This window comes from Bos mutus, chromosome X, assembly GCF_027580195.1.
Source record: "Bos mutus isolate GX-2022 chromosome X, NWIPB_WYAK_1.1, whole genome shotgun sequence".
NCBI lineage: Eukaryota > Metazoa > Chordata > Mammalia > Artiodactyla > Bovidae > Bos > Bos mutus.
In genome coordinates, this window is record NC_091646.1 from 17381395 (window position 1) to 17395968 (window position 14574).

The 14574-nt window shown below is 38.6% G+C and overlaps 1 protein-coding gene across 4 annotated transcripts in view; it reads right to left on the minus strand.

The window, feature by feature from the left end:
- Window positions 1–14574, minus strand: part of MCF2 (MCF.2 cell line derived transforming sequence) — a 78160-nt gene that overhangs the window by 45757 nt on the left and 17829 nt on the right. For all 4 annotated transcript variants that reach the window (XM_005896892.2, XM_005896891.2, XM_005896894.2 and 1 more), the window contains 8 exons: window positions 12024–12143; window positions 11069–11185; window positions 9474–9623; window positions 8552–8685; window positions 8126–8240; window positions 5040–5159; window positions 2570–2761; window positions 1077–1268 (listed from right to left, as the gene is read on the minus strand). In XM_005896892.2, the coding sequence (XP_005896954.1) occupies window positions 1077–1268; window positions 2570–2761; window positions 5040–5159; window positions 8126–8240; window positions 8552–8685; window positions 9474–9623; window positions 11069–11185; window positions 12024–12143 (1140 nt within the window). The remainder of the gene's footprint in view (window positions 1–1076; window positions 1269–2569; window positions 2762–5039; window positions 5160–8125; window positions 8241–8551; window positions 8686–9473; window positions 9624–11068; window positions 11186–12023; window positions 12144–14574) is intronic.

Below are 14574 nucleotides of genomic sequence, written 5' to 3' on the forward strand. Positions count from 1 at the left end.
TGTACAATGTCATGAACCTCTGTCCATAGTTCTTCAGGTGCTCTATTTATCAAATCTAATCCCTTGAATCTATTTCTCACTGCTACTGTATAATAGTAAGAGATTTGATTTAGATCATACCTGAATGGTCTAGTGGTTTCCCCTACTTTCTTCAATTGAAGTCTGAATTTTGCAATAAGGAGTTCATGATCTGAGCCACAGTCAGCACCTGGTCTTGTTTTTGCTGACTGTATAGAGCTTCTCCATCTTCGGCTGCAAAGAATGTAATCAATCTGATTTCAGTGTTGACCATATGGTAATGTCCTTGTGTAGAGTCGTCTCTTGTGTTATTGGAAGAGGTTGTTTGCTATGACCAGTGTGTTCTCTTGGCAAACTCTGTTAGCTTTGCCCTGCTTCATTTTGTATTCCAAGGCCAATCTTGCCTGTTACTCCAGGTATCTCTTGACTTCCTACTTTTGCATTCCAATCCCCTATGATGATAAGGACATCTTTCATATCATGTTAGTTCTGGAAGGTCTTGTAGGTCCTCATAGATCTGATCAATTTCATCTTCTACAGCATCAGTGGTTGGGGCATAGACTTGGATTACTGTGATGTTGAATGGTTTGCCTTGGAAATGAACTGAGATCATTCTGTCATTTTTGAGAGTGCACCCAAGTACTGCACTTTGGACTCTTTCATTGACCACGAAGGCTACTCTATTTCTTCCAAGGGATCCTTGCCCACAGTAGTAGATATAATAGTCATCTGAATTAAATTCGCCCATTCCAGTCCATTTTAGTTAACTGATTACTAAAATGTCAATGTTCACTCTTGCTATCTCCTGTTTGAGCACTTCTGATTTACTTTGATTCATGGACCTAACATTCCAGGTAGGAAATTACTCATTATAAGGCAAATATAAATATTAGGATTCTTTGACACGTAACAGTGGCTCTGATATAACCCTAATCGTTAAGAGAACTCTGTAATTGCAACATGATGTAAAGTTACCTGTGAAGCAGTAAAACTCTTATCAACACTAACACAATCATAGCTTTTAAAAATTTGTTTCCATGCCCCCCCAAGTCTCTTACCTTGAGTTCAGGAGATAAAATTATACCAAATTCATACTGTAGGGTTTCAGGATCATAATTTATAAAGGGTAGAGCCATTTCAAGAAAATTTTCAATGTCTTGGAGGGCCTTCTGTGCATCTTCTTTAGACTGAAACTTGTCTATTTCTTGATTAGCCAGAAGGCACTCTCCTTCATCACAGCACTGGAGAGCCTGGTAAGAAAATCCCACACACACACAAACCATGAATGAATAAATGAGAAATCTGTTTGTCCCTTAGGAGAGTATTTATCAGCCCTGGCTGCTATGAATCAGAGTTGTTTTCAGAGCTGTTAAAAAGAAAAAAAAAATCTCTACTCCCAGAAATTCTAATTCAGTAGCTCTGGGCTGTAAGCCAGGCTCCACAGGTATTTCTTTCTTTCTTTCTTTCTTTCTTTTTTTTTTTTTTTTTTTGAAATATAGCTGATTTACAATGTTGTACTAATTTCTGCTGCATAGCAAAGTGATTCAAGTGATTCAGTTATATATATACATATATACTCTTTTTCATATCCTTTTCCATTATGGTTTATCACAGGATATTGAATATAGTTCCCTGTGGTATAGAGTAGAACTTTGTTGTTTATCCATCCTGTATGTAATAGTTTGCATCTGCTTACCCCAATCTCCTATTCCATCCCTCCCTGACGAACCTCCCCCTTGGCAACCAGAAATCTCTTCTCTGTATCTCCACAGGTACTTCAGAGGCACGGCCAAGGCTGGGAAGCCCTGCACTCATTTCATAACAAGGAATTCATTCTGACCATTCTCTCAACACCAGCTGCACATTCTTTCCCAAAAATCAATAACTGAAATATGAAATTCTTTGCAAAATCTCAAGTGTAATAAAAATGCATGATGATCGCCTAGCACAAAGAAAAAGTTTCCTCGCCACAGAAGATGTACAGATTAGAATGCTCATGTTCAGATCCAATGCCTGTATGTGATACCCCTATTTTACATTCCACTGCCATGATCAAAACTTCTCTTCACTGCCTAATCATCAAAGGGGTCAGACTCTTATTCCATGGAGGAACAGTTTCTAATCACTGTTTGTTGTTAGAACAGTTTCTAATCACTGTTGCTCACAGTTACATTGCTGTAACTATGAAATGTGGAATAAGAGTCAGACTAGAGCAAAATGGCCCCCATGGTTTTTCAAAGTGTTCTAACTGCAAACTATCACCAGAGCAGAGGCTTCAGAGATGAACCTAAAACAGAGGAAGCCATCACTACCACCATGCTCATATTCAGAACAGGGGCCAAAATCCTTATGGTCCTTAATCTTGGACCGGCCGTGAATACTGCAAAGTGGACGAATGAAATAGGCATAATCAAACTCAGTTATTCAGACTTCTTACAAATCTAATTTCAAAGCTATGCCAAACCCTGGCCCTATAGCCTCTGAGAAGGACTCGGGTAGAAAAAAATATATAATTTATCTTTCAGAAATGCACCATGTCCTGTGACGTTACCTGCTGTAGGAGTTTATGCATTTTAAAGGTCCTGTTGAGCTGTATCCGTTTGGTTCTGATTTCATTTACCAAAATATCAGAAAGGTAACGTAGTTCATTGCACCTCTGACAGATCAAATCCAGGGCATAATGATGACTTGCTGCGAGCCTGTGTCCATGTATTATTACGAACCGGGCCTTTGCTAACAGGTCCTGATTTTAAGAAAGAAGGAAAATAATAACTGCGAGATCTCCATCTGAATAGAGGGGGAGAAAACGTAATTAAAAAGGAAATTGGTTGAGCCAGAGGGAGATATTGCCAAGTGTACGGTTTGATGTCATACTTCTGCCAGCTGCAAAAAAGCTTCCAGTTATAGTCATTAGCTATACGTGCATGTGCATGCTAAGTTGCTTCAGTTGTGTCTGACTCTTTGCAAGCCCATGGACTGTAGCCCACCATGCTCCTCTATCCATGGGATTCTCCAGGCAAGAATACTGGAGTGAGTTGCCATGCCCTCCTCCAGGGGATCTTCTCGACCCAGGGATTGAACCTGCATCTCTTATGTCTCCTGCATCAGCAGGCAGGTCATTTACCACTAGTGCCACCTGAAAAGCCTAATGTCATTAGCTATGGCAGCGGTGTTATCGGAAGCTCATGCACTTCTGGTCACAGAAACAGAAAATTAACCAGCCCACCCAGAAGGTGGATGAGATTTGCTCCTCCTGGGAGGTACAGATTTAGAACAGAACAAAATATAATCAATGAGATGCAAACCAGCCAAGTGAAAGCTAAGGGATTTCATATCACCTCAGCCATGGAAATCCTGTTAGATCTAGTTGCCATCTACTTGAGGACTTGACGGCTCAGACAGTAAAGCATCTGCCTGCAATGCGGGAGACCCGGTTTCAATCCCTGGGTCGGGAAGATCCCCTGGAGAAGGAAATGGCAACCCACTCCAGTATTCTTGCCTGGAAAATCCCATGGATGGAGCCTCGTAGGCTACAGTCCACGGGGTCACAAAGAGTCAGACACGACTGAACAACTTCACTTCACTTCACTTTTTTGAGGACTTGACAGATTTGAAGAGACCGCCACAGGGTTTCCCTGTCAAAAAGGAACTCAAAGCTTAGTCTCCATTCTAACTACTGACTGTCTCAACCCTGTGTTGTGACTGAAACATAAAATTTACCATCTTATCCATTTTGAAGTGTACAGTTAAGCAGTGTTGAGTGTATTCACATTGTTTTGCAAGATGAAAAAGATCTGGAGATGTGTTACACAATAATGCAGATATCCTCAATACTGTTGAACCATACACTTCAAAATGGTTAAGATGGTGAATTATATTTTGAGTGTCTTACCACAATTAAAACTAAAAATTATTCAAAACACAACAAAATGAAAACAAACAAAACAAAAACAGACAAAAAATTCGAAGCTCTGAAGCCAGTTTGCCTTCTCTTTTTTTCCAAACCAAAGAGATCTGGAACTTGCCCCATGATCACAAAGATCTACAAGTAAAATTCCAGAACTGAGCACCACAACCACTGCCTCTCAATTTTGTTTTTAGATGCTTATGCTACCGAGAAATCCATTTATTTGTTGAGAATACACCTTAAAAGGGCTTACCTGGTGGCTCAGCTGGTAAAGAATCTGCCTGTCATGCAGGAGACCTGGGTTTGATCCCTGGGTTGGGAAAGTCCCCTGGAGAAGGGAAAGGCTACCCACTCCAGTATTCTGGCCTGGAGAATTCCATGGACTGTATAGTCCATGGGGTCGCAGAGAGTCAGACATGACTGAGCTACTTTCACTTTCTCACCTTAAAAACAACAGCCTCGCTCTCACATACAAGACAGGAGAGCAAAGCTAGAATGTGTTGAGTGTAAAGCCTTGAGTTCAAGCTTTAAGACCAGCAGAATAAATGACAGCTGGCTCTTGTGAGTATTTATGCTTTATGTCCATATATCCCAGGTACTGTGCTAAGTGTTTTATCCACAGCATCCAAATAATTCCTAATAATCACTCTGCAAAGTAGGTCATCACATCCCCAATTTATAGATAAGGACACAGAGGTTTAGAAAACTTAGTTTACCCAAGGCCACACAGCTGGTAAGGCTAAATAGACCTATCTATATGAATCTGTGTCTGATTCAGTTGCATATATCAAATGATGGTTATTTAAGGAATTATATTTTTAAGGTTTCCATCATTTCCAAATACCAAACAGCATTCTTGATAGACATTTTTCTAGCTTCTTCAAAATGATGTATGCTCTTGTTCCTATGGATGGGCCTGAAACAGTTACAACTATATGAGATGTCTGCAAGTTCATCTCAGGCCCACACTGAACAGAATAGACAAATATTGTTGAGCCCATCATACAGACTGTTGTTACAAGAGACTAGTCATAAGGGTTTATACTACCAAAAGACATCAAAATGTAACTATTATACTCTTTAGAGACACTGCATATCTAAAATATAATCTTACCTGAGAATTTTCATCCAAGTTTTCCAACTTTTTAATTTTTTGTTTCACTTGAGCTATAGTCCCTGTTACATCTGCCAACTCCGCTTGTTGATTTAGTATAAGTTCAGCTTCACTCACGAGCTAAAAGTAGGGGAGGAGAAAAAGTCTTCAAAGCACGCAAATTATTAAGCCTTTTCACCTAATAATCAAGCTTTGTAGTAAATGCTATTAATTAAGAACCTCAACATGGAAAAATCACACATACGGAAAATGTTTTCAGATATCTTATTCACAGAAATCAATATAATCTATTAAAATTTAACCTGCTAGACATCAGTGTGCACTGATGATTTATAAAAGATCACAATGTACATGTGAAGGCATTTGTATGTGGACATGTATAGAGGTATACATACGTGCATATACATGCACATATATTCCCTAGCTGTATGGTGAGTGGCTCTAGAAACAAAGACCCTTCAGTAGCAATGAGCACATCTAATACCCAGACCTTGGTTTTGAAAATCATTTTCCAGAAAAAGAAATTGGGGCTTCATAGGAAATTGGCTGATTCCAGGGCTGAGACAGAACAGGAATATGATAAGCTTGGAACATCTCTTTATGCCAGAAAGTAAAGAACTGATAAAAATGTCTGGACATGTCACAAGGACACAACAGCCAGGTGCAAACAACAGAACAGTCAAGAACATAATGAATTAAAAGCTATGAAGTCCTAAGCCCAATAAGTAGATAAATATTGTACTAAAGGGCATTTTTGACAGACATTTTTCTAGCATCTTCAAAATGACTTGTGCTCTTGTTCCTATTGGTGGCCCTAAAACAGCTACAACCTCATGACATATCTACACAAAAAATCAGCATTTCACAACTATCATAGTAAAGATTGGTTGGAGCAAGAATCATCAACTGATGATACACTGATGAATTTTTGATGAGGAGCAAGATAATTGCATGGCCTTACATTTTTTCCCTACATATTGGGTTGGCCGAAAAGTTCATTCGGGTTTTTCCATAACATCTTCCAGGAAAACCTGAATGAACCTTTGGCCAACCCAATATTTCCAACCAGTTGCAAGGGCAGGCAGGGGTGGTGGGGGGAAGTAACTGTAGTATGGAGAAATTCAACAGCACCCTGAAAGGGTGACCAAAACCCTCCAAAGGACACGTCACATATGCAGTATTCTTGCTGGTCATATGCAGGTTAATCCAATCATGAGACAATGTCAGACATACTCAAAATGGTGAACATTTTATTTTAAAAACGACTGTATTTTTCCAAAATGTCAGTGTCATAAAAGACAAAGAAAGGCTATAAAAACATTAGAGATTAAAGGAGACTAAAGACACATGACAACTTAATGCAATACCTGACCCTCTAGACTGGATCCTGTGCTGAGGCAGGAAAATGATATAAAGGACATGATTGAGTCAATTGAGAAAATTGGAATGCTGATTGCAGATAATAGAAAAGTATTACATTATTCATAAATGTAAAAAATATGGCCACTGTACTGTGATTATGCAAGAAAATATTCCTATTTTGTGTGTTCAAGAGGATCTCAAGTTTGAGAATATTCAAGTTTTTTCTTACAAGTTTAAATTCCCACATATGCTTTTATTTAGTTAAATGCCTAAATATTCAGAACCTATCTGCTATGAACCTATCAGAGCCTATGTCACTATGAGAGACAGATTGCATCAGTGAGATTCGGACTCATGACAAACAATAATAGTGATCAGAGGCAACAACGACTTCACAGAACAGACTATAACCACAGGATGACAATGCAACCTGGAGGCAAATTAACATATAAGTAGAGGCACAATGGGTTTGTTCAGGAAAAGTAATGTTGCTACATGTGTTTGGTTGGAGAGGAGGGACAGACATTAATATCTGGAAGGCCCAAGAGTAATCTGACCTATTCTTTCATTTTTTTTTAATATAAATTTATTTATTTTAATTGGAGGCTAATTCCTTTACAATATTGTATTGGTTTTGCCATACATCAACATGAATCCACCACGGGTGTACGTGTGTTCTCCATCCTGACCCCCACTCCCACCTCCCTCCCCATACCATCCCTCTGGGTCATCCCAGTGCACCAGCCCCGAGCATCCTGTATCATGCATCAAACCTGGACTGATGATTCGTTTCACATATGATATTATACATGTTTCAATGCCATTCTCCCATATCATCCCACCCTCACCCTCTCCCACAGAGTCCAAAAGACTGTTCTATACCTATTCTTTCTTTAAGAAAAGTTTTACCGAGAGCCTGACACTTCAAAATCTGAATCACCAGAGGGAAAAGGCTGGTAATAACTGAGCCCTGGGTCCCCTCCCCCAACTGATTTGGCTAGAACAAATGGAATACTAGGCAAGTCAGCCATTCATGGGCAGAAACAGGCTGACCACATGTAAGAGAGAGAAGTGACTTTTCCTTGGATCCCTGGGAAAATACTATGACAGAGACTGGTAGAAGCATGGAGGCCGACTATAAAGGGAAAGGAAAATGAAGCTATGTCTCTTGACCATATAGGATGGATTTTCCAGAAGGACAGAACTAGAATATACTTATAACCTTTTAAATAATGTATAATTAAACACAATTTAATCTCATCCATCAGGCTTTTTTATAGAAATAAGTCGCTGAATCAGAAAAAAATGTTTTGTTAGATCATATTAAATATCGTCAGCATAGGTAGATGGTAGTTTAAAAATCATGAAGGAAGTTAGTATTATTCCCTTGGTAGATTTCCCATAGTCTGAAAGTATTTTACATCTAAAATACATTTGACTATCAAACATCAACGCAGACAGCAACTTTACCCCTGTCATCTACGTTAGCCCCTTAAGTGCTTTCCCATAAGAAATGAGCCTGAGCCAGAGAAGTATAAGTGTTGGCATTTTCGTAGCTGTTTTCTTCATTCTAAGTCAAAGCACACTCACACTTGCCTCCTTTTCACCTCTCTGGGGGTATACATGGGCATCCTGCATCTTGTGAGACTGTGTTTCTGATGATCAAGGAGTAAGAACCTCCAGCATAACAAAAGAAACTGTACCCAAGAAAAGTTTTAACTGACCTCTTGAAAATCCTGCTCAAACTTCCAGAGTTGCAAATACTGCTCCATTTTTAGCTGGTGTTTTTCCCAAAATCCATCAAAAGCTATTTCCATATCATGTACTTGAGTCAGCAATCTTAACAAAGCAAAATCATCATTAAACCAATGATTTGTATTGCAGGTAGGTAGATAACCCTGCTTTGGATGTTAAGAATTATAGGCAAAGTCACAGCCCATGACATTTGGTCCAGGTAGAGACTATCAGTGTCCACAGAATCTCGCCTATGAGCAAACTAATATCTGTGGGTCAACATGGGGAGGAGTTCTCAGCTTGAATGCCAGAGGTCCAGGAATGCTTTTGCAGGTTAACAGGTAGCCACAAAAATATATAATTCCCTATCAAAAGTATAAGATAAGTAACTCTAAACCCCAAAGAATACTACTTACTTATTAATAGTTTGCCAGTCACCACTAGTCGGCTGATGATTTTCAAGTCTTGAACTCACAGCACCCTCAGCATCAGGCACTTCCAGATTTGTTAGCAGAAATTTTCCTTCTTTGGTTACAGCTGTGATATCCTTCTGTACAAAGGCAAAATAGGAAGTGTCAGCCTGCTGGGCACCTATTCTGAATGAGCTGGGTAGAAGGCAGCATACAGCAACAGATGCAGAATAGCATAGTTCTAGCACAGCCTTTGCTTTCATCACTGAAAAGTCAAGAACTACCTCAGTACCATGGAATCCAAAAGCTGCAAGAATCTCCAAGAAGCCTCTGCCTATTGAGACAGATTTACAGTCCCCAATTTTATAGGCACAAGTACCCCAAGGCTCAGTTTGTAGCTTCCTCTCACTGGTAGAAAGTTCTAATTTAATATGGAAGCAACCTAAGCATCCAACAACAGATGACTGGATAAAGAAGATATGGTATACATACATATATATATACAATGGAAAACTACTCGGCCATTAAAGAATAGAATCTTGCCATTTGCAACGACATGGATGGACTGGGAGGGTATTATGCTAAGTGAAATAAGTCAGACAGAGAAAGACAAATACCATATGATGTCACTTATATGTGGAATCTAAAAAGTAAAACAAACTAGTGAAAAAAGAAACAGAGAACTAGTGGTTATGGATGGGGAGAGGGAAGGGGGAGGGGCACCATTTCAAAAAAAGGGCCACTTAAATTCAACATATCCAGGACATCCTCCTCTCGTACTCTTTTTTTAATATTGTGCTTTACACCATATAAACATCTCTTTTTGTCTCCCTACCCAGCAATCTGTGTGAAATAAGACACACTCAACACCTCTCTATCAAAAGAAAGACCATGGAAAATTTTGGTTTGTCTCCCCTATCAGACATACCTTTAACAGGTGGTACCTTTCAGCACGAATTGCAAGAATTTCTTCCATTGCAGGAATGTCACCTGGTAGTTCTGTCTCAGCCAGTTCAGTTCCAAAGGACTGTAACATCTGAGCCGTATCTTTCACTGTGAGGGCAAAATTTTCTATAGCCTGCAAAGAGCCCGTGCATGATTCTCTTAATTCTGTGGTAACTTGGCCAGCATATCAAAACCTAGACCAGCAACTATATTAACTTTCATTTAGATATGACAGCCAAGACATATACTATGACCTCTCCTCTGCAAGGAAAGTTAGCATTGGCCTTGACAATGAACCCTAACTTTGCATCTAAGCCCCTAAGAAACTTAGTGAGGTGAAGAGACTTCTTGAATATCTAAACATCTGTACTTATTTCTCAAACAATGATGAAAACCGTTTCTTAAATATGCCACGTACTGAGTAATTTGTTTTATTATCTGGCAAAACATTGTGTGTTCCTTATTCTATTTAATTTTGGAATTGCACAATTGTTTGAATAATAACTACTTCTGAAGAGATATGAGACCATCAAAGCCACTTTATTATCATTTATGAACAAGTGTTAGCATTTGATGGACTAAGATGACAGAGGAACATTAGTCACAATAATTCATTTCAAGTTCTGGAGAAGATTTGAAGTTATGACCCCAAAGGCTCTGCTGCCCTAAAATGTCAAGTAAGGTTTGGTTGTTCATTTTGTTTCCAAAATCAGTGACTTAGAGAAAGGACAACATTTAGAGACTATATAAACCCTCTGTTTACCATGTAACTCAAGGCATCTGCTCTTTTATTTTTAGCTTTCTAGGTTATTAAAGGCAAGCCACTGCTTATTTTGACGACTCACTTTCATATGAATGAACAGGACTGCTGAATGAAAATAAAGATGAGGAAAATAAAATCCTGATTTAAGTAAATATCATTATTTCCTTCAGAAGGGTTCCCATCCCTCTGGAATTAGAAGACTCTTATATGACAAATTCACTCTAGTGAGGCACAGAGCCCTTGCTTATCCATACATTTCTAGAACAGAAGGCATTTTTGCTATAAATTTAACTGCCCCCAGCAGAATCACTAGACTGATGAGATTAATAAGATGACTCTCATTTTCTGAGGGCAAGCCATAGGCCAGGCACAGTGTCAAACATGGTACATCTGTAATCTTATTTAATCTTCTCAATAACCCAATGAGGTAAAGTCTTATTCTTCCCACTGTATAGTTGGAAAAACTGAGGCTGAGAGAGCTTTTACAACTTGCACAAAGTTATATTGATAAAAATCAGCAGTGCTAGGATTTGAACCCAAACCCTTGGTTTCTTCAAGTTACTACACGGCCACAGGAGAGGGTGGGCAGAGTAAGGTCTCCTTATTCCCTAGGCCTCTCATTTAAATGCCATCCTCAGTGACTCTTCATCATTTCTAGATATTTCCTAAGCAAGAAAATCAAGACGTTGAATTATATGTTTTTGAAAAATAGGAACCCCAGAAATCTGTTTTTCCCAAGGAAGAAAAAAAAAAATTCTAGAACTAGATTTCAAAAATGAACTACAGGCTCTACAGTAAGGGCAAAAGAAACATACATTTCTGAAGGTGATCCATTCACTGTGGCTGTACTGCAAGGTGCCGCCTAACTCAGTGGTTAACTGCTTGTCATCAATGTATGTCAGCAAATCACTAACTGAGCTCAGCATAACAACCTATACAAATAAGTGAGAAAGATACCGTTAACTGCCCTCCATGGCACTCCTCCACACAGCCAACTGTACAATGAACTTAAGCATTCGTTTAGCAGAAATTTATCTTTTATAAATGGTTCTAACAACTCTCTCCTGTACATCCCCACACACATGGATACGCTACCTTCCCTCAAGGAATAATAGTTTTCATTTACAAAACATTTCTCTGTAAAATGAAAGTAATCTCCATAGAAACCCAAACACCTGATTCTCTCTGACCTAAAAATTTTGCACTGTCTGTGGTCAACCCTCTGAAAGAATGTTAAGCCCATGACAAAGGAAGGGCTTTCTATAGTAAATTATAATTTATCATGAGGGACTGATCTTTGCAAAAGTAGCAAAATTTATGAGCACTCTTATTTCCTACACTAAAAGTGTATAAAAATATCTTCTGGAAAAAAAAAAAAAAGCTACTCTGAACTGCTCAGGATGTAAGTTCATGGGAGGTCAAATACATAAAACACACATTCATTTTATTCTCTAAAAATAAAATGTCCTGATTTTATACACACACACAAATACATACACATATATATATATACACACACACACACATATATAACATATGGGATTTACATCTTTTTTCAAAACGAACTGCTTTGTTACAAATTGACTAATCTTTTCCTTTACTTTAACAGTAGGAGCAGAAGACTTTAAGGCATTTTGAATTTACATTTTTGGAAGACAAAATCTAAATTTGTTTCTTTTACATGCACTTGTGACCACATGTAAAATAACAACAACATGATACAAATTCTTCATGAGAAAGGGTCAAAACACTTAAATAATATATTCTTACCGGTAATTTGAGCATGAAATCTTCCTGACTAAATCGAAATCCAATGTCTGTGAAAGTTCGTTGGAGAAAACTGGTGGGACGAAGGACCAAAACCAAGTGCAAGTTCCCAGGGAATGAAGACTATAGGGAAAAAAACAGCACAGGAAAAAAAGAAAAAATTGTCAAAACATGCACTCGGGTGAGCACATGGCAAAAAATATATAATCAAAGAAAACAAATTCTAAAGTCATAAAAACCACTGAAAAGATAAAACTTAAAAAATGGATGCTGATAACATCTTAAAACACGAAAATAGAAATGAAATGAATGTAAGGTCATCAGGTCAGATCCTTGCAGTGCTTGTGGCCTGGAATTTTCTCACACTGAATTACACTCTTAAGCTTCATTTTAAACATGATTGTTTTTGTACTCAAATTGTTTTTAATCCTTGCAAAACAGAATCAGGAGGCAGATTTCTAGGATAGCCCTAAAAGCCTAAAGGGAGCTGAAATAGTGAATACCTGCAGTAAACAATGGAAGAAAACTATTTTGTGGACTTGTATTTTTATTTCATCCAAGAGACATTCACCAAATATCTTCTACATGTTTCCTCCACATATTTAAGTGAATGATTATCAGGCACTGTTAGCATTCAGTGTACACCAATTAATAACATACAGTCCCTACCCAGCTTGTAAGAAAATGATAGTCTAGAGTCCATTAGCATCATTTACTCTATAGCATGATAAGTTGATAAATGAAACAAGGGAATTAGAATAATATACAACAGGAAGGTGTAGCACAGAGCATCCTAGACCTAGGAATGTCAAAAAGGACTTGCCTAAAGAGGAATAAAGTGGATCAGACTGTTTTTCTGGTGTATCCATGTTTTCCAACTTCTTAGAATACTGGCATATAGTAGGTGGTCAAGAAGTAACTGTTAAATGAAAGAGTGCAAAAGACAAGGAGAACCCTATGCAAAATTCACAAGGGCTGGAATAATATGGCCTGATATAAGTAATAAAGTACCACATTCAAATGCTTACTGTATGCCAAGTATTTTGCTAACATCATCACAGTTCCTCTTCATAACAATCCTGTGAAGTAGTTAGGCAATCCGCTTTTACAAATAAAGAAAGTGAGGCTCAGAGAGTTTAAGTATAACTTGGCTCAACTGGTGAAGTCTGAATTGGTACCCAAGACTGTATTATATCAAGAGGTCCCAGTCAGGAAAGCTAGAGGAAGATGCTGCCGGAGGGTGGAGAGATGTAGTCATGGGAGATGGTGCTAGAAAGATGAGCAGGATCCAGACCAGGAAAGATCTTGGGTCTTTTCCTGGATGCAAGGGGAGACTCTTAAGGGTTTTTAAGTAGCAGAGCAACATAATTAGATTTGCATTTTAGGAGGATCACTTTGGCTTTGGGAATGGACTGGATATGGACAAGAATGGAAGCAAACAGATGAGTTTGCATGCTGGAACAGTCATCTAAGCGAGAGATGATGAGTTTCTGAACTACAGCAACAACAACAGGGATAAGGGTAGAATTTAGGAGGTATAATGTGCAAAGTATGATAACTGGATATGTCTGACGAGAAAAGAATGACTATGACAGTCAATTTCCAGATTTCTGGCTTGAGTAATTAACTGGGTGAATGGTACAACCCTCTTTGACATGGGAACACAAGAGAAGCAGGCTTTCAGGAGGGGGATAAGATACTGATTCTTATTCCTGGACCTATTGGGTTGGAAGGGTCAGCAGGACAACCAGATGATGTCCATCAGACAAATGGATGTACAAGGAAGGAGGGAAAGAAGCCTAGACTTGGAATATAGAATTGGGAGTCATCAGCCTCAAAAGAGCAGAGTGAAGCATAATAAAGTAAAATATGCTCAAAATGCTTTAAATACAGTCATCTTTCAGGAATGCTGAAATACTAATAATTGAGAAAAACTATAAAAGAAAAATTAATAAGATACTGTGGGGGCAGGTATATATGGAAAGTCTGTACTTTCTACTGTGAACCTAAATCTGCACTAAACAATACAGTCTATTTTTTAAAAAAGAATAACTTTCATAGAGGGATAAGACCTAGACTCTGAAATGACATTCAAAAGTGGAAATTTTTAAAATTTAATTCGAGATGGTGATAAAACCATAAACAAGTAGCAATGACAACTAAAGTGAGGGAAAGAGAACTGAATGTGACACAAATAGGGAAAAGAAAGGAGCACAAGCTTAAATCAGTAAATTAAACAATGATTACAAACAGACACAAATTGGGATGGCTATCCAACTGATCACTCCCCAAGGGGGCCATGTCTGCACTACCCTCCCCTCCCATGAGATTCTACATCCTCTCCCCACCAAATTCCTATGTTGAAACTTAAGCCACAATGTGAAGGTATTTGGTGGTGGGGTGTTCAGGAGATGACGAGGTCATGAGGATGGAGCCCTCATGAATGGGATTAGTGCCCTTAAGAAAGAGACCCCAGAGAGCTCCTTCACTTCTTCAGCCATGTGAAGACACAGAAAAGATGGCCATCTATGAAGCAGGAAGGAAGCAGGCCATC